The sequence below is a fragment of the Bactrocera dorsalis genome, chromosome 5 (assembly GCF_023373825.1).
Source record: "Bactrocera dorsalis isolate Fly_Bdor chromosome 5, ASM2337382v1, whole genome shotgun sequence".
Taxonomy (NCBI): Eukaryota; Metazoa; Arthropoda; class Insecta; order Diptera; family Tephritidae; genus Bactrocera; species Bactrocera dorsalis.
In genome coordinates, this window is record NC_064307.1 from 781601 (window position 1) to 800124 (window position 18524).

An 18524-nucleotide genomic window follows, 5' to 3' on the forward strand; every position below is an offset into this window, starting at 1 on the left:
GACTAAATGTTTACACACATCTAACGCTGCACTCACGAATATAACTGCAATTTTCCTTCCTTTCATTAACTTCATTTCCCACTGGGTTTATTTGAAACGCATTTTAAAGAACAACGAAAAATCAGTTTGATTTGGCAAAATTTGGAGAGTGGGAAAGTGACATATCGAACAAAAACCAAAATAGTAGAAAGAAATTATATCAAAATTATAGCAAAATAGTCTTGCGTTCAATTTGATACAATTTTCCACAAAAGAAGAAAGCTCAAAATTAGCAAACGAGTAAGAACGCATCGAATACGGCAAAAAAAAGTTGAATTTGGTTGAAGCGAAATTTAGGAACAACTCCAAGAAAACGCTATCACAATTTAACTGGTTACTAAAGCCCTTACTGAAATCCGAAGCAGAAGAGATCGTGACTTTTTGCAAAATAATGATATATCTTAAAATAGATTTGGGTTTGATATCCCGTTTGAATGAAAATTCTAAAGTTGACTTACCCAATGTTGTAAACAACGCATGAAGAAGTGAAGAGGATTATGCTGGGATAATGCAACTTCTCTGTGTCCTCCTAAATTATATTTCAAAATGACTTCTAAGCCGATATAGCAAATTAGCGACCAATCAATTACTTATGGATATAGACAGACCTATATGCGTGCGTCAAAATTGACCAAGACACCTTTCCCATTACCCACAAACGTATTATAGTATATAGGATATACATAAGTACGTTCAATTGAAAGTGTTTATTAATTTTGGAATATGTTTATTCTTAATTGCTTGTTTTACTTAAACATTAATTAGTTTCAGTTAATCAATTAATTAATTTTAATACAATAATAAATTTAATATAATAATAATCATCATCAGCATTATCAAGTTTCTATTTTTGTTTAAAACTAATTTCTGCGATGCCATTTGCATACTTTACCACTGTATTAATATATATATATATATATATATATATATCATCTATATGTATATATATCAATCGTATTTATATGTATATCATATACTTATTTCAGTTTACTGCGGGTTTTTTGGCATTTTATTATTTAATTCTCAACTGTATTAACATTAACTTTCCACTTATTTGATTTTGTTTTTATTTTTTTAATTATACTAACTTTTCATGTAATGTATGTATATATTTACTTTTTTTATTTTTTATTTTGCCAGTTATAAGTATTTTATATATACTCTTTATATAATAATTGTTTTCATTTTCACTTATGCGTCTAAAACAAATTAAAAATGTAGTAATTGAAAATACAAATACAAATAAAAACATACTATTGTTGCCACGCTAAACTCATGCCTTACATATCTACAAATTGGGTGGTGTGTACACATCATACAAACATACTCACTGTAAGGACTAAGTTGCTTTTGTTTTTTTGTTTAATTTATAATTTTTTTTATTTACTAACTGCTAAGGGATCCTTCCTTTTGTTCTAAACTAATACGACGGCGACTTTTGTTTAACAATGCTTTTTTCTCTAATAATATATTTATAATATTTTACAAATATTTTATTTGTGTTGTATGTACAACTGCGCATTTAAATGTCATTTAGTTTAAAATTGGAGCATTCATTAGGACCCAAAATATACAAATGGTATTTAAAATTTTTTATTCTAAAAAATCGTTGGTGAAACGTGGTAATGGTTGTGCCAACGCCAATACTAAACTTGCAAAAAAAGCCAAACCGCTGACAACTAGCGCTCAGTATGCCGTTTATCACAAAGGAAATTAGAATAAACTAAAACTATGTAGAACCTGCATTGGACTCGTTAGGATCATTTTTTTATGCCGCCTCAGTCAAACAAGTAAATCTTTCAGTCTAATCTAAGTTTGCAATGCGATTTATGAACATACATACAAACATTTCTCGAAATCGGTTTACTAAAAAGCATTTTTATTAAATGGTATTTTAGCATCGAAATGTACAAATCGAGAAAGGCAATTTAAGTTCATAGCAATTTTTCAAATATGTAAAAAAACAAGTAATTTTTATTAGACTTAATTGTTTTTGGGTTAAACCACTTAGTTATCGGCGTGTAAAATCATCATATAACTAAATGTTGGACTTTAAATAAAATTATTTATAACAAAATATGAACATAATATACAAGTTTTAATGTACAATGTTTTTCTTGCGGAATAACATGTTACGGAACATTTCAATACAAAGAAAAAAATTTCGCCCATCACATAATCGAGCTGACATGCGCTTTCTTTATGTAATAATTGATTCAATAAATATAAAAATAATTTTTCTAATAAAATAATTCAACCTAAAAATATACATAGTTTTAATATAGTATCTATTTTTACGACAAATTTCTTTTAAAGCATTTGAATGCATATATGCTGTGTAACCAAGGGCATTTGACTTGCTGTGCACATTTAATGAAAAACAACATGGCTCGGGGAGTGGTGTGTGTGTCCCAATCAAGTAGTTAAAAAGTTATACACGTTAAAATGCGTTTTTTTATTTTTTTTTCAAATAAAATGTATAAAATAAAATGATGTTTAGTTGTGATTCTTATTGTTCTTTTGATAAAATTCTGACGTATTATACACTTTTTCCCTAAAAACATACTAAATAAAAATGTTTAATTATATTAAAAGAATTAAGCTCCAACACTCAACTTGTACGTTTCGCTACGCGCCGAGCGATCTTTTTGCTCTCAATGCTTAGCCTTATTTATTCCTTTGCACATGCGCCCACTTTCTGTTCGTTTACTAACTAACTACATATATATATAACTAATGGCGCCCACTAAAACCGCTGATGTTTGAGCGGGGACCAATTTCGTGATTATCATCTGACTTCGCAGTCTTTGTTTAATGGAAGTAAACCACTATTACTGTTGTTATTATTGTTGTTATTATTATTGTTATTGTGACTATTACTGCTGCTATTGTTGTTGCTGTTGTTGTTGTTGTTGTTGGCATTATTGGCTGTATTGTGGTTGCTGTTTAGACTGCCACCGCTTATACTACTACCACTGGCGCTGGCACCGCTACTGCTACTACTGGCACTATGGCTATGACTGTTGCTGTTGCCACTGCTGTGCTCATTACAGTTAACGGTAAGTGGTGCTATGGGCGCAAAAGCGCTACTCATAGTTCCAATTTCGCCCCCTAAACCCGTGCTTATGGACATGGCTTCAGCCAGGGAGCTCGCCGTGTTGGAATCATGCACATCAACACCTTTGCACGTATCGATGACCAGACGCGGGGACGGTGTGCTCGCTTCTTTTGGCGTCGACGAAAGCGGATCGGTTTCTTCGCGATTACTAATGCCACCTGCGACGTTGACGTCGCCAAAATTATTTAGCACATCGACGACATTCGGTGTTGTACGATCACCGCTTATATTGCAGTTGTAATTTGCTGAGTCGTCGCCGGTGAAATCGCTAATGGTTTTGGTGGTAGGTGTAGTGTGTGCTGAAGATGTCGTTGGCGCCAATAGGTTGATGTTTGTGTTGCCACCTGGTGTTGAAGCGGGTGTGATTGTGGGGGTGGAGGTTGATGTTGGTGTACGCTTTTCTTTTTTCTTTTTGTTTCCTATAACATAACCACCACCATCAGAGGCTCTCGCCAATTTCAAGCGTATCGGCGCAGCGTTCATTGGTGGTGTGGCTGCAGCTTCAGCGGAGGTGGAACGTTCTGGATTCTCGGGCACATCTGCTTTCCGTTTACCTATACGTATAATCAACTTTGGTGGTTCACCTGGTGAGGCACTTGCCATATTCTCAACAACAGTCGCTGCCATACCCATATCACCCACTCCAGACGCTGGAGAAGTTTGTTTCTCCTTATTACGTCTCTTCTCTTTTTTGTCTTTCTTCGGTTTGGAAGACTTTGGTTTTTTAGCAGGTGGTAATATAGAGGTATCTAATAGGCTACTACTAGCACCACGTCGTGTGCGTTCTTCATCGTCTTCGCCAAAGTCTTGCATAACCATTTTGCGATAGTTCATCGACTCTCGGCGATAATCCTCTAAAGTGGGCGGTGTGTAATTTGATGTCAAACGTTTCTTAGGAGGACAGCTAACCATTCGGCGCGACATATCATATTGATAGGTGTTATCGTACGTAGAATTACCACTAATTGCCGTCGCACTAGCACTTCCATCGGCTAAGCCACGAATCTTGATCTTCAGTTTTGGTGTGGGCTCATCTTCCGAACCCTCAAGCGTTTTGCTGCGTCCTCGTCGCTTCCCAGCACTTGATGCTGCCCCAGTTTTTCCACCACGCTCATCAGTGCTGCCTGATGAACAAGCGCTACGCCGGCGTCCATCGTTACCCAAAACCGTGCTGCTATCATTCAAATCATTAACTCCATCCATTGAACGTAGTTCGCGACCTGAATTTTTCTTAGAACGTTTCGAACTTCCTTGCAGACCCAACTCGCTACCGTATTCATCAAGCGTGCCACCCAAGCCATCACCCTTGCGTAAACTATCAACGGTATTTGTCAAACCTACATCAGTAGGTGGCAGTCCTCCAGATGAATCATCCATATTGGTGTCCTTTTGCACCACATACAGGCTGAGCAACTCCTTTTTACGCATGCGTCGAGAGTTCATGCCACCGCTGCTACTATTGCCTCCGCCACTTACAGACGCACCACTAACCACACCGGCCGAAATTTGGCTATGAATTGAAACAGATGTTTGCACAATGCCGGCAGCTGCCTGTGTCATATTGGTCGTGTGTACACTTATCGAGGTACTCGACGAATTGTAACTGTAACTGCCGTCAGGACATGCAAGTGGTCCTTTGATTTTCAATTTAAGCTGATTACGCGAATCAGAGAGTGAGGCCTTTGTTGTGAGCGTTGTATCCGAATCGATAGAGACCTCTTCGGAGGTGGTCTCCATTGAAGTCTGCAAATCAGCTGGCATTATAAGGTCCGAAATAATGGAGGATGCACACGTGTTCGAGAGACCACTGCCAGTTGTGTTAACGTTATTCAACGCCGACACAGTGCTCGTATTTCCTATTAGACTTGACGCTGTCGCACCAACATTTCCACCGATGTTGCCTGCAGTTGTATTATTGCCGCTTGCAGCTGGTGTTAATTGCTTTGTGGAGATGGTAGAACCAGTTGCACGTAACGCCGATTGGAATTCCTTTTCATCCTCCTCATCGAACTCGGGAAGTGTTTGCTCTGCAGCACCAGAATCGAAGTCACTCAACAAATTATTGTTGTATGTTTCTTGTGATGCTGATGCTTCGTAAACGTTATAAGTACGCATGTCCACCGGACCCGGCAGCACAGGCTGTACAATGGAATGTAAAAGTGATTGCTGTGTACTGGAGTGATCACAACTGCTCGCATTGTTCGCTTTGAGCGCGTCTGCTAAATGCGATGTGCTACGACTGCCACTGCCGCTGTTGTTACAGTTCACCAAACCACTAGCGGTGGCAGAATTTGTTACGCTGGCGCCAGCACCGCGAACTTTGCAACTGCCATACGCCGATGGACTGGTGTACTTTTGGGCATCGGACGTGGTCTGTTGATGTGGATGGGACAATGCCGCCTGTTGATTGCAACGAGCATCAAATGAACGTCGACGATCGCGCAGCGATTGCAAGTTCTCGACGCCCGGTGCTGTCAGATCCTCATCGTAATTGAATTCAAATGGCGTACCGACCAAATTGTTCACATAATGAGTATTACCATCATGCTGTATCTGCGGTGGTAGTGGTATGACCGCGTTGGTGGCGCTACTACCTCGCCCTCGACCACGACCACGCCCACGGCCGCGCGACCCAGCGCCGGTACCACGTGGTGCACGCTGCCGGGGTTTACCCGCCAATGTATGCGTCAATGGATCGTATTTAGGTGGCGGCGGTGGCGGCTTCTGTGGAATGTTTGTGTATTCAGTCAGCGCTTGTTGCTGTTGTTGTGTCTGTTGTTGTTGTTGTTGCTGCATTTGTAACTGTTTACTAAGCAGCTCCATTTGGCGCGGCGATTTGCCAGGGGATTTGTGCTGAATTTGTGGCGACTTGTGCGAGTTGCGTGGAGTTTGTTGTTGTTGCTGATTGTATCGTGAAGATGAACGCTTCGACGGCGACTCCTTTGTGGGTGATGTGTTTTGCGGTGTTTGCGCCTGTTGCTGTTGTTGTTGGTGTTGATTCGAAGACGGCACGGGCATTATGGCTTCGGCGCAGGTACTCATCATTTGATTGTACAAGCCAGGCGCGGCAGCGTTATCCGACGCCACACCCATGCCATACTGTGCAGTTTGCGGTTGCTGTTGCGATACCGCCGATTGTTGGGCATGCATGGCATGCTGATGGTGGTGAGGTGAATGATGATCCAATAGCGATGGGCCACCCGGTGTACCAACTATGGCCGCTGTTAATGCCAAGTTGTGTGTTGAAGATGTAAATGCAGCGCCGCCGTATTGAGTTTGCGGCGCTGTACCAGCCATGGCGGTATTTGGAACTGTTGTGTTGGGATCATTACTGCGCATACCGTACATTCCAACGTCATTAGACGGTTGCTGTTGTTGCTGCTGCTGCTGCTGCTGCTGCTGAGCAGTAGTTGTTGTCATCGCAACATTGCCACTCATACTTGTCGATGTTGGATACATAGCACCGACGGAAGAATTGGGCACAAAAGGCATTTGACTCATGACCGGCATAGCCGCAGGAGTATTGTGAAAAAGGCCGACAGAACCGCCGTTATACTGATTATTACCTTGATTTGGTGTGGTCTGGCGTTGTTGCTGTTGTGGCGTGTGCGTGGGCGTTGTTTGCTGTTGGTTGTAGCCTTGATTGTAACGCATTATCGAATCGATGCCATTGACCAAAGGCGACTGCTGTTGCGCTGATTGCTGTTGGGTATGGGTAAACGGTATATCGTAGCTGTCAACCCGGTTGAAGTAGCCCTTATTGCAATTTTGCGCTACCGCTGCCTGTTGCAGTGTCGCTCCCTGAGAGTTAAGTGCATTGTTGCCCACCAAATCCTTAGACTGTAAATGTGGGGGTGGTTGTTGCTGTTGTTGTTGCATGGAGTGACTCACTTGTTGCAAATGCTGTAGGTTTTGTTTTTGCTGATGCTGCAGCTGTTGATGTTGTTGTTGTTGCTGTTGCATTTCCATTGCGCTTGTTTGGTCGTTAGATTCCGAAACTGAGCTTGGCGATGACGAGCGTCGTGCCGCGATCATTTCATTCTCATTCCAGAGCCGCGTGGCGCGCAACGCATATGGCGATTGCATCCGTGTATTCTCATCATAATCACAATCAACCACTAACTTGTTGTTGGTACCTACACCTCTATTAGCACCGGTAAAGTCAATATTATCCTTTGCAGTCGCGGCAGCATGCAAATCCACAAAATCTGGCGCTCCAGGCACCGCATTAACATTTCCTCCCGCGGTGTTTGGCATTTTGTTGAAACAACTTACAGCTCCACCCTTAATGTTGGCTTTGTTGGCGAGTTCCTTTTCGAGGAACGAAGTTATCTCTGCCACATCCGGTGGTGGTGGTTGTGGCTGTGTCTGTTGTGTCTGTCCATAGTTGCCCGCATGCTGTTGCGTTTGCTGTTGTTGTAACGGTGAAATTGGTACATTGCATATATCAGACGCGACGTTTTTATCCATGAAACCCACTACCGGCTCGGGGAATGTCAATGATCCGAGATTAGTATTGCTGTTGTTCGTACTCGGCAAATTAGCGCTGGCAACCACATTCATTGTATTCATTGAAGCATTCGAGTTCGGTGTTGCATTTGGTGTTGTGACTACAGAATGCGGCGTACGGTTGTAAGCATTGGAAGTAGGTGTCAATGTGACCGGTGGTGTAGCCAAGACATTGCCGTCTTTCACTTCATTAATATTTGACTGGTCTAACGGCAACAACGATCCACTGTTGGCTTTGTTGCCGTGACGAGCGAATAGGCAACTACTTACATCAGCGACCTCAGCTGCTGCTTCTGCATTCTCCTTTTGTACATGTATAATGTCTTCAGGATCGGCAGCATTGTGGAATGGAAATACTGAGGGTATGGCGGGTGTGGGAGGAGGCTTCAATAGGTCGGCTTCCTTAGGCTCGTCAGTGCGTATGCGCTTTTTACGCAGCTTTTCAACCAAGTTACGAGTAGCAAGAAAACTATCTTCCTCCGACAATTCTTTAGTTGAAGTGCCCAAAAGGCTCAGACTATCAGCCGGCTCATCCAGCACCGAATCAGCATTCGCATTTGTCGAAAATGAGGAAGCTGCACTCATTAAAGCATTTGCAAATGCGTTTTGTTGTTGTTGTCGTTGCTTTTGATGTGCATTATCTTCCATATCGAGTATCGTGTCTACGATCGGTTGGTGTCGACTATTACTGCTATTCATTTCGGCTATGTTCGCAGTGCCTTGAGAGTTTTCATCCAAATTATTCTGAGATTCTTGTAATGAAATGTTAAGAGGTGTTGGCGGTATGCTAATATTGCCTTCGGTATTAGATTTTTGTATAGGCGTTCCGCCAGATATGTCAACCACCAAAGCAGGTGAGGACGAAGGCGAGGCAGGTGTTTGTGGTACCGATGTTGTTTGTGCAATTTGTCCAGTAATCTCTTGTTGTTGTTGAGGTTCCTCCAGTCGCTGAGAATGTTGTTGCTGCATTTGTTGTTTTTGTTGGTGAAGAATTTGTGGTGGTTGTTGTTGTTGTTGTTGTTTGAGTCGATCACTACCCGTAGAATTCGAATTCGAATCCAACTCAATAATTTCTGGCGGTTCGGGCGGTATAACGGCCACTGCCGGCGATGACGATGACGCTGAGTATTTGCTGGCATTAGCCGCCATTTTTCGTTCCTCTTCAAGCTCCCGCAATAGCTCCATCTCATTTAGTAAGTGTTGAGTGTGATGTGTATGCTCCTCTTCGGGTGATAATGGCGGGCTTCCAGGTCGTGTACGTCGATGTCTTCTATGTAGACGTCGTCGTCTTCTACCGCCAGTAACGGAGCTTCGTTCATCCGATGCATTCGACAGTTCGTCATCCGACACCGATGTTGCTGGGGATGGTGGGGAAGCTGGCATGGGTGCTGCTGGTGGCCGTTCGTCGATATCCTCCAAGTCACAAATCTTACTCGATGGTAGCGTCGTATGTGTCGGTGCCGTAGTTAATTCCTCATCAATATCCATTGGTACCTCACCGCTTTCATTTTTCGTATCAATAATAATCTTTGGAGGCTCAGGTGGAACTGTGAGTGTTGCATCAACGACTGGTGTTGATGTTGACGTTGGTGTCGTCGTTGACGCTATTTCTTTGGCATCTGATTTTTCGTCCAGAATATTTGATGGTAACAGTGAGACTGGTAGCGGTGTTCCAGTATCCATTGCACCAATCATGGAACTTCTGCTTGCTTCTTGCTCTAATTTATTTAACAGTTTATCCAAAGAACCTTGATTTTTATTCTGATTCTTGCTGTTACCCTGCTGACTTGTAGCAATTGAGCTATTTGAATTGCTATTTGAAGCCTTTCGCTGCGTTATTTCCTCAGTTAACGTTAGAACAGTTTTACTCTTTTCACTATCACTTTCGGATATGCGATCGGAAGTTGAAGAGATTGAGTGTGTCAACGGTATTGACTTCGGTGACTTTGATTGCAGCTTTTGATCTACCTTTTTATCTGTTTCAGTCGTTAACTGCGATTGATGAGGTGGCGACGACGGCCCGGACTTTGATCGACGCATTGCACGAGTACACATTGAATTCAGTTGAGCCGAAGCAGTACCTTCCTCCTCATCGTCCACAACAGCTGCATCTGTTGAAGCTTGTTTGACCGTCGGCTTCTTTGTCTTATCATCCAAGGATAATTTACGTTTGGTCGATTTCGGCTGTTTATTTTCTGCAGGCTCTTCAACAGTGACGGCATTACCACTGCTACTACTTGTGTTGCTAATATTGCGTCGCAGCTGCTTTTGTGGAGAGCTTTTGGGCGACTTGGTAGTTGTCGTTGCACTGGTAGTGTTATTAGAGGATGAGTTATGTCGTGCCGCGGCAGGCGGCTTGTCAATTGATTTACGAGGTGATCGTTTATTGGCGGCGGTTGCGCGAGTAAGCCTTTCTTCCTCCTCAGCCACTTCACTTTCTGCATCACTGGAGTCACTGCTACTACCGCTGTCACTACTGCCATCCGATGAGGATGAACTAGTGCTGCCATCTGAACCAGAACTTGAGGACTCTGACAGTACTGCAGCAGCAGTAGACTTCTTGGTAGGAGTTTGTTGTTGCTGTTGTTGTGACGATATTTCCACAGATGTATCCTTAGAGCGACGTCTGCTACTTGTAGGAGTCTTAGCTACTGTTGCTACGGCTTCTTTCGAAGTGAGAGATGTGTTATCCCGCATAGACATTCGTCGCATAGGCGGCATGCGAGTACTTCGGCCGTCGGGTGTTCTCAATTTGCTTTCCTTCTCATTGCGTTCTTGTCGCTCCTTCTCTTCAGGCATAGCTTCATTTACGGCAGGAAGTTTACCACTGCTTTTAAGTTGCTCAGCAGCCTTTTTAGCAGCTTGTCTTTGGGGCACATAAGCTACGAGAATATTGTTCGCCTTCAATTCATTTGTTTTAGGAGTCGTTGGAGCACTAGATTTACCCGCATCAACCGTCGTTTGATCGATAGAATGGCGTGTACTCCTTTCGGTTGCTATTGAAGCGGATTTTGCATGGTGAACATCGGCCGTTTTACTGGCATTCTTTTCATCCTTACGGCCTCGACTTGGCGAGTTGAACTCGTTTTTGGAAGATTGTTCATTGTCTTTCTGCGCTGATATTGGAACTGTAACGGATTCAGTTTCGCGGTTTATCTTCGGTGGCCGTCCGCGCTTTCCTGTTACTCGTTCCCTTTCTTTATCTTTACTTCTTTCCTTCTCCTTTTCTTTTTCTTTGGAGTCGATTTCAGCAGCCTTAACCACACTACTGCTGAGAGTTTTATCTTTGGCACGCGTTTTGTCAGCCTTATCAGCCTCGCTCTTCATGCCAGATTCCTTTGCTTTCACCCTCTCACTTTCCTTGTCTGAGCGTTGTTCTTTGGCCTTTTCTGTTGTTTCACGATCGGACATATTTAAGGTATTTACCGTACCAACCGCTGCCCCAGTAGAAGTCGTATAAATACCTGTCGAACGCATATTTTCCGACGCCTTTTTCGCCGCCTGTCGCTGTGGTACAACCAATAAGTCCGCCGTTATCTTATTTTGTCGTTCGATTGCCGCCGCGCTAGTCTTTTTACCTCGACTCTGAGCATCAACTGTGGATTTATTTAAGCCGCCTGACGCCTGTTTTTGATCCAACTTCCGCTCAAGTGTTCTTTGTGTATTTATAGTCTTTGACGTCGACTCCTTCTTCCCACGACTGTTTAAGGCTGTGGATGACTGTTGTTGTTGTTGCAAAGTGAATTCCTTAAGTGCTGCCTTAGTACGTATAGTTTGTTGGTTTTGCGAATCGCTTACATTACTCTCCATGGCGCGTTCGTCCTTATCGACTTCGCCGCCAGAGAGGCTCTCGGAATCTGAGTATATTTGTTGAACAATAGACGCCGTACGACCCATCAGGGACGAAATTGGACCAGCATTTGCGGATATCGCTCCACTCGTGCCGTTTGTATTTCTATCAGCCCCTTTTAGTGGCAACAACTCCTCACTTTCGTCGCTGGATGTACTCTCAGAGCCCTTCTCTTCTTGCAACTGTTTGGCCATCTGTGATAGGAAGTCTCGTCCACGATTCGCTGTGACTGGCGGTGCTCCTGTTGTTGGGGCAGTAGATGACGATGTTGTTGTTGTTGTGCTGAGGCTAGTAGATTTTTTCGGACTAATATGGTTTTGTTTTGTTGACTTAGATTGCTGTTGCTGTTGTTGGTGTTGATGTTTGGCAGGTACTGATCGGTTATCTGGTTCTTCATCACTAGAACTGGACAGCACTGTCGGCGCAGAAGTATCACCTCGTCCAGTTCCTGTGGCGGCGATGTTATTGCTAGCACTTTTTCGTCTTTGCTTCTGTCGCAATTCCGCGGATCGCACATAACTCTGCTTCTTTTTATTTTGATTTGAAGCCGTCGCAATGGCATGTGTTGTGCTACCTGTTCTTGCAGGTGATAATTTTCTTGTGGTTGCTCTAGCGGATTGCGCACCACTGCCGGCACTTGATGTCGATGCAGTTGTGCATGAGCCTGAGTCTGATTCATCATCGGAACCAGAACTGCCCGAATCGGTTGACGTTCCTTCTTCCTCCGATGACGAGTCATCATCACCGGAGGATGAACTCCCTGACGAATTATTATTAGACGACTGGCTGCTGTCATGCGTACGTTTTGTCGAGCCTTTCATAGGGGATCTCTTCTCACCGACATTTCCGCTTTTCGTACCACGAGAACGCGATTCAGTTGACATCGTACGATTATTCGAAACATTGCTATTAACTGTGTTACTTTTCGAAGCCGAAAGTCGATTTTTCTCCGGAACTGTTGAGTTTGCGGCACAACCACCAGTTGCACCAGTTGAACTGCGGCGACTAGAATTGATCTGTTTTTCACTACCCGTTCCTGTGCCTGCTGCCGATGACGTAGACGACGACGCAACCAACGCACCGCCCGCTTGTGCTATTGCTATTGCACCATTGTTTACTTTCTTATTTGGCGAGATTTTATTACTATTGCTATTATTGTTGCCAGTACCCGGAACACTCGCACTAGAAGTGACCGAGTTTGCACTCGTGTTTGCAGTTGTATTTGCCGTTGCCGTTGAATTATGCGTATTCTTTCGTTTTGTGGGTGATGTTGATGTGCGCGCACCTAAACCTCTGCCTGTTCCCTTATTTCCCTTCACATTACCTAAAAGCTTCTCTAAAATGAAGTTAATATTTTGATACTGTGCAGGAATACTTTCACCGCTATTCGATGAATAAAACCTATCGTACAGCGTTGGACCATCATTCGCGTAAATAACGGCATTTTTGAAGCTATCATCTAAGTTAGCATCAATCACCGCATTGGGCACATTGGAAACACCACCACCAACTTCCCGCAAACTGTCATCGCTAAGCACTGAAATTTGCTTGTAAAATACCTGTTCGCGCAGCTTGAAAAGGGATCGCGATAGCTTTTCCCGCCTACTAACCATATAACAGAGATTTCTTACACGCTCCAAATCCTGACGTAAATGTACGACCAACTTGTGATTCTCGAGATCCTGTTGTTCCTGTTTACGCGCTATCATTTCTACGTCCTCCGACTTGGGTGGAATCAGAGCACGATTATGCCGTGATTTTCGTTTCAACTTCCAGTAATTGTAAATCGATTCAATGGCATCGTCATCCACATCGAACAAATGGCAACTAATGTCCTTAATGTTGACATGTTTATCGAATTCAGCCTCGACTTCCTGTTAAAAGAACATTATAAAGAAAATTATGAATAAACACATAAAAATATAAAAATATATGTATAGATTAATATTCAAAGTTTCAAAAATAACAGTTTCTCTCTAAAAAATATTGATTGAGAGAGCTTATACAAAAAGAAGCTAAGGAAATTTGGATCGCATCTTCCATGTTTACTCTAAAAGCCATTTAATTTCAAATCGAATGCTCTGCACTCACCTGTAAGCGTTGAGCCCGCGCTTGATTGCGTTCTTCTGATGTCATATCAGATTTTCGACTTTTGCGTCGCCGACAATCGTCCTCTTCATTAGCTGCACCATGTGTACTGTTATGTTTATTTGTGCTACTGCTATGTGTACCACTACCATCCTTTTTTCCTTTACTAACACTATGCTTTTGGCAATATGAACGCAGTTTAACACCATCCTCCGCGTTACCCTCTTCAATAATTGCTCGCATCTCAAGGCCATGTTGAAAAGCGCATGTCACGTGATAAGCGGTTTTACAGGTTTTTACCGAACATTGTATGCAAGCTCCAACACGTGCTCGACACAAAATACAAACAAGTGCCCAACGACTCGAAGGAATGCTCGAGATCTTCGTGATTGGTTCCATGCGATCTACACAACCAATGCTTACTTCAGGTATCCATAGGGCACAGGAAACATGCGCCCAATGTTTGCCAGATTTAGTGGATTTCATTGCCCCTCCTTTGTTCGGACATAGTACACAATCCGGTTTAATACCCATCGAACACGTCCGACAAAGCCATTGTCCTAATCAGAAATATGTAAAAATGTAATTAGGAAGTGCGATATTATTTAATCCTCTAGCTTTGGTGGTTTACGAACCTGATGGAATCGCTGTAATACCATAACATGCCTGATGTACGCAAATATTGCAATTATCACAGAATACCATTTCATTCGCTTCCTCAGAGTCGGGAGATCTGCATACGTCACAGATAACGTTTTCATCATATTCGATACCAAGACCTTCCTCGTTTTTCAGGATTACTTGTATTTGCTCCCAACATCGTATCTGCACACACGAACAAATGAATTATAATATTATTATTATTTCTAACTTTATACGACTAAATATAATTTTTGGAAAATCAACCAAACTATTTAACACCCACCTCTAATTCTTCGATAACGCGTTCAAATTGTGTTTCCGTTATGGAATAAGCACCGTACTGCGCTCGATCGGAATTGAGTAATAGCAGCCAAGCTTCATCGACCGGATCAATATCGTAGGCACATGTATTCTCTGCTTGAGTGACCACATTTGTAAGACAATGTAACTCACTGGAGTAAGTATCGTCTTTCGTAATGCGCAGGAAGCGATTTTTGGGACTAAGAAGCAGATGTATATAAATTATTATTGCAATACTTGATCATGTATCTATCGACTATGTTTAATAAGTCGACGGTACTTACAGTTTAAAGTCATGCGCAGGCGGCACTATTGGTTCTGGCAGCACGTAAACGGTGGGCTCTGGCAAAGAATCGGGATTTACAGGCACCTGCACACCCTTTTCCCACTCTTGCTTCCACTGATCGTTTACTACGAGATACTCGTAATTAGCCAAAGGCTCTGAATCCGGCAATTTCATTGCACTTATGAGATCCTTGCTGTAAGTAAAATTATAAAGTGGTTTCATATATGTATGCACATAACATAAACGTCATTTCATATAATTTATTTACTAATTGGAAATCATATAACATATGACTTTGGAAATTAATAAGATTATCCTTAATACATACCGATAGAGCTCGGCTGGTGCCTCCGTTGAGCTTCGATTGTAAATACTTGAAATTTTAATATCTGCCACTGAACGCGGTTGCCACGCTGCCGCCGAGGATGAAGAACCCTGGCTGGCTGCTACTTTAGCACTTGTGGAAGCTAATGCGGCCATTTCTTCTGGTATTAAAGCGACTACGCTGTTTTGCTCATTTTCAGCATTACTATTGCTTATTGAAGAGGAAGCGGTGTATGGTAAACTTAGAGGTGCACTACCTACTACACTACCACTATGACTGCCACCATTTCCGCCACCAATGCTGCCATTGAGCCCACTTCCTACTCCACCTCCACCGCCACCTCCACCACTTCCGGCACTTCCACTGCCATTGCTACCCCCACCACCATTGGGCGGCCGACCTTTGCGTCGCTTTGTTGGCGGAGGTTGTGGCTCGACGTCGAGTCTTTGATGATGTTGATGATTACCGCGTTTACCTCTTTGTGACATCTTTCATTGGTAACAGTTGATTTCTATTCGCTCAAGTGAACTCAAGAAAAAACAAATTACTCAACGGTTTACGTATTTTAGGAGAATAAATCTAGTAATTAAATTGTCACTTTTTACACCGCTTTAATTGATGTGTTTAGGCACAACATTAAATAATTATGTTGTGATTTTCTATTTGGTTTGGTGACTCTTAGTAAATGGTGCAGTTTTTATTTATTTATTTTTTTTTTTAATTTTTGATTGCTTTATGCACTAACGTGTAGTTGCTGGATTTTTATTGTGATTGGATAAACACTACTATAACTTTGAAAGTGTTCTCGTTTGCACTTTTGAATAATTTTTATTATTAGACCTGAAATTAGATTTATTATTATAGTTTTGTAGAGATCATTTTTAATATCAGCAAAAAGACTTACTACATGCTTAAATCCTTAAGTGGCTAACCAAATGCTGTCTTTGTTGTTGCTTCAGTTTTTGCTGGAAATGAGCATGTGGTACAGGTTGTACACTGGTCCCCACTTTTATTGAAAATGTATGTGTTAATATTTTTGCGTTGGGATTCGGAATTTTAGCCACTTTACGTATGCACGTACGATAGTGGCGGGGCGTTAAGTCTCGTACACGTCGTCGCAAGCGTCGGGAAAACATGGAGCGAGACGCTGCTTCTTGTCCGTGCCCGTAACGCGCCACTTTGATGAATTTTGAAAACTGCTCCAACAAAGCTACAGTTTTGTTTTTAACACGTCCCGCCCACTTGAACTATTCAAGAAGAGCGTTAGTGTTTACCAATTGGTAGCGAGGAAATTATGCCGCTGACTAATGACCATAGAATTGGTACGATGAATGTTAGGTATGATATAGTCTTTGATGATTATTATTTGCGCGTATATTATTAACAATCACGTTTATGTTTTCGCTAAGTTACAGAGATAAACACTTTAAAATTATTTGTTGTCAGTTGAACTGGATATTGCAGCTAATCGGGTAAAGTATATATTATTGTTATTGGCTAAATTGTTCTTTTTACCGATTTATCGCCTTCTTTTAGAATGAGTTTCCGTCTTTATTGTGCATCAGTTTTCGCAGTGTGTATTTTGTGTATATTTTCTTTTGTTTTTCAAGATCTCCTTGCACTTTGGAAAATATCTAATGGGTTTACATATTTCGAAAGTCTCAAACACGTTGTATCCATCAAATAGTATAATTCAAAAATGTTAGTTTTTTGTTGGCCTTTCAAATTTACATTATATACCTGATTTTGAAAAAGTGAAATATAAATTAAAAATAAATTTTTAAGAAATCTCTGCGTTTTACTTTGATGCCTTGCACTGCGTTTATGCTCTTCGCTATTCGTCTTTTCGATTGATATCTACTTCTTGCTCACTCTCACCTATTCACTCTCTCACTCTTACATACAGAAACAAATTACTTGGTGCACCGTTCGATTTCCACTTTATATACTATGATTTGGAAGAGCTGCACATAAGGAATAACACTAACCCCTCAAAGGAGAATCACAATAAGGTGGAGCAGAACGCTCACCAAATTGATCCTCCTTTTCATCATTCATTGTTTTTTACATAATATCATTCAACTAATTACATGCGAATAAATTAATAGTTTACACTGTTTTTGTTTTTTCTCCACATATTCGTTGGCCTGTGCCTTCTTCAAATTCGCCGGGAAATTCTAAAAATTGCATTATTTCACCAACAGATGACACTAATAATATGCGGCGAATTCCGCGCAATTGCAAAACTAAATACACTGCAAAACCACACTAAGCGCACTAGCCGTCGCCCACGAACCCATTCATATACACGTGCGAGTGAACAGGATAGTCACATATGCGGTAAGATCTTTTGGTAAAATTAAATGGTAAATTTTTGCTCGTATAGAGTACATGCAATATATCCACGACATGAAAATTATTTTATACAAAATCTTATATTCACCACTAAATTAGGCCACCGATTAGAAACACCATTTTTATATTAAATCATTCTCTCTTCAATATCTATTTGTGAATATATATTGCGAAGAGCACAATACTTTTTCTACGCTGGTGCTGTTTCCTACTTGTTCCCTTTTTTGCGAATAGCTACAATCGAAAGCTAAGAAAATTAACTTTTGCCGCCGCAATTTCTCGTCGTACACATTTTCATTCACTACACACACAACTTTTACCATTTTTTAATGCGCAAAGCGCACTTTTGTTTTAGTTTATATTTTTTTACGAGAAATTCGATAAATTCACACCGTAGAAATTGCTTTTCTTCAATTTCTTTTATATTTACAAGACGTCGTCGCCATTATTAATTTTTCGACACTCCATTTTTACTTCGCCTTAGCCACTTCTTCGCTGCACTTGTCATTCCTTCAATAAGCCGCCAGATGGCTAATCCGACACTCTCAAAACTGATTGCATTATTGTGAATGAAATCAATCAGTGATGTGATTATTATCGTCTCAATCATCTCTCGTAATAGCAAGTATAAATGTACAAGAAAACAATTTCTTATCAGATTAAAACCGCAAATAGAATATTGTTATTTCGATACATATATTCCTTTACAGTTTGAATTGCAGCTGTTAGCAGAATTTAAAGAAAAAACATTATGAAATATGTTTGCCACAAAAACTTTAATTTAAAATAAATTAATGAAAATACTAAATTTGGTAAAAACATATTAGAAGATAAGTTTAGACTAAAATTTGATGAAGTTCTGATAATGAAGAAATAATTAATATGTCCACAATATTATACATTAACTGCAAAAAAACATTTTAAATAAAGAATGACTTGGTCTTTAAATACATTTAAAATAATGAATTCAACTGATTATTTTTATCACTCATGGTGTAGTGAAAACTTATTA

The 18524-nt window shown here is 41.3% G+C and overlaps 1 protein-coding gene across 4 annotated transcripts; it reads right to left on the reverse strand.

The window, feature by feature from the left end:
* Positions 1-745: 745 nt before the first annotated feature.
* Positions 746-18427, reverse strand: LOC105232767 (PHD finger protein rhinoceros). 4 transcript variants are annotated; one of them, XM_011214588.4, is made up of 8 exons: positions 17833-18427; positions 16062-16561; positions 15161-15997; positions 14831-15025; positions 14530-14746; positions 14240-14429; positions 13608-14164; positions 746-13390 (listed from the first exon to the last, which is right to left on the reverse strand). In XM_011214588.4, exons 3-8 carry the CDS (start codon positions 15643-15645, stop codon positions 2828-2830), a joined length of 12207 nt encoding a protein of 4068 aa, XP_011212890.2. In that variant the 5' UTR covers positions 15646-15997; positions 16062-16561; positions 17833-18427; the 3' UTR covers positions 746-2827. The 4 variants fall into 4 exon arrangements, with proteins under 4 accessions (XP_011212890.2, XP_011212887.2, XP_011212886.2 ...); XM_011214585.4 differs by having other exon boundaries at positions 16062-16897; XM_011214584.4 differs by having other exon boundaries at positions 16062-16897; positions 17725-18427.
* Between the last annotated feature and the right edge of the window lie 97 nt (positions 18428-18524).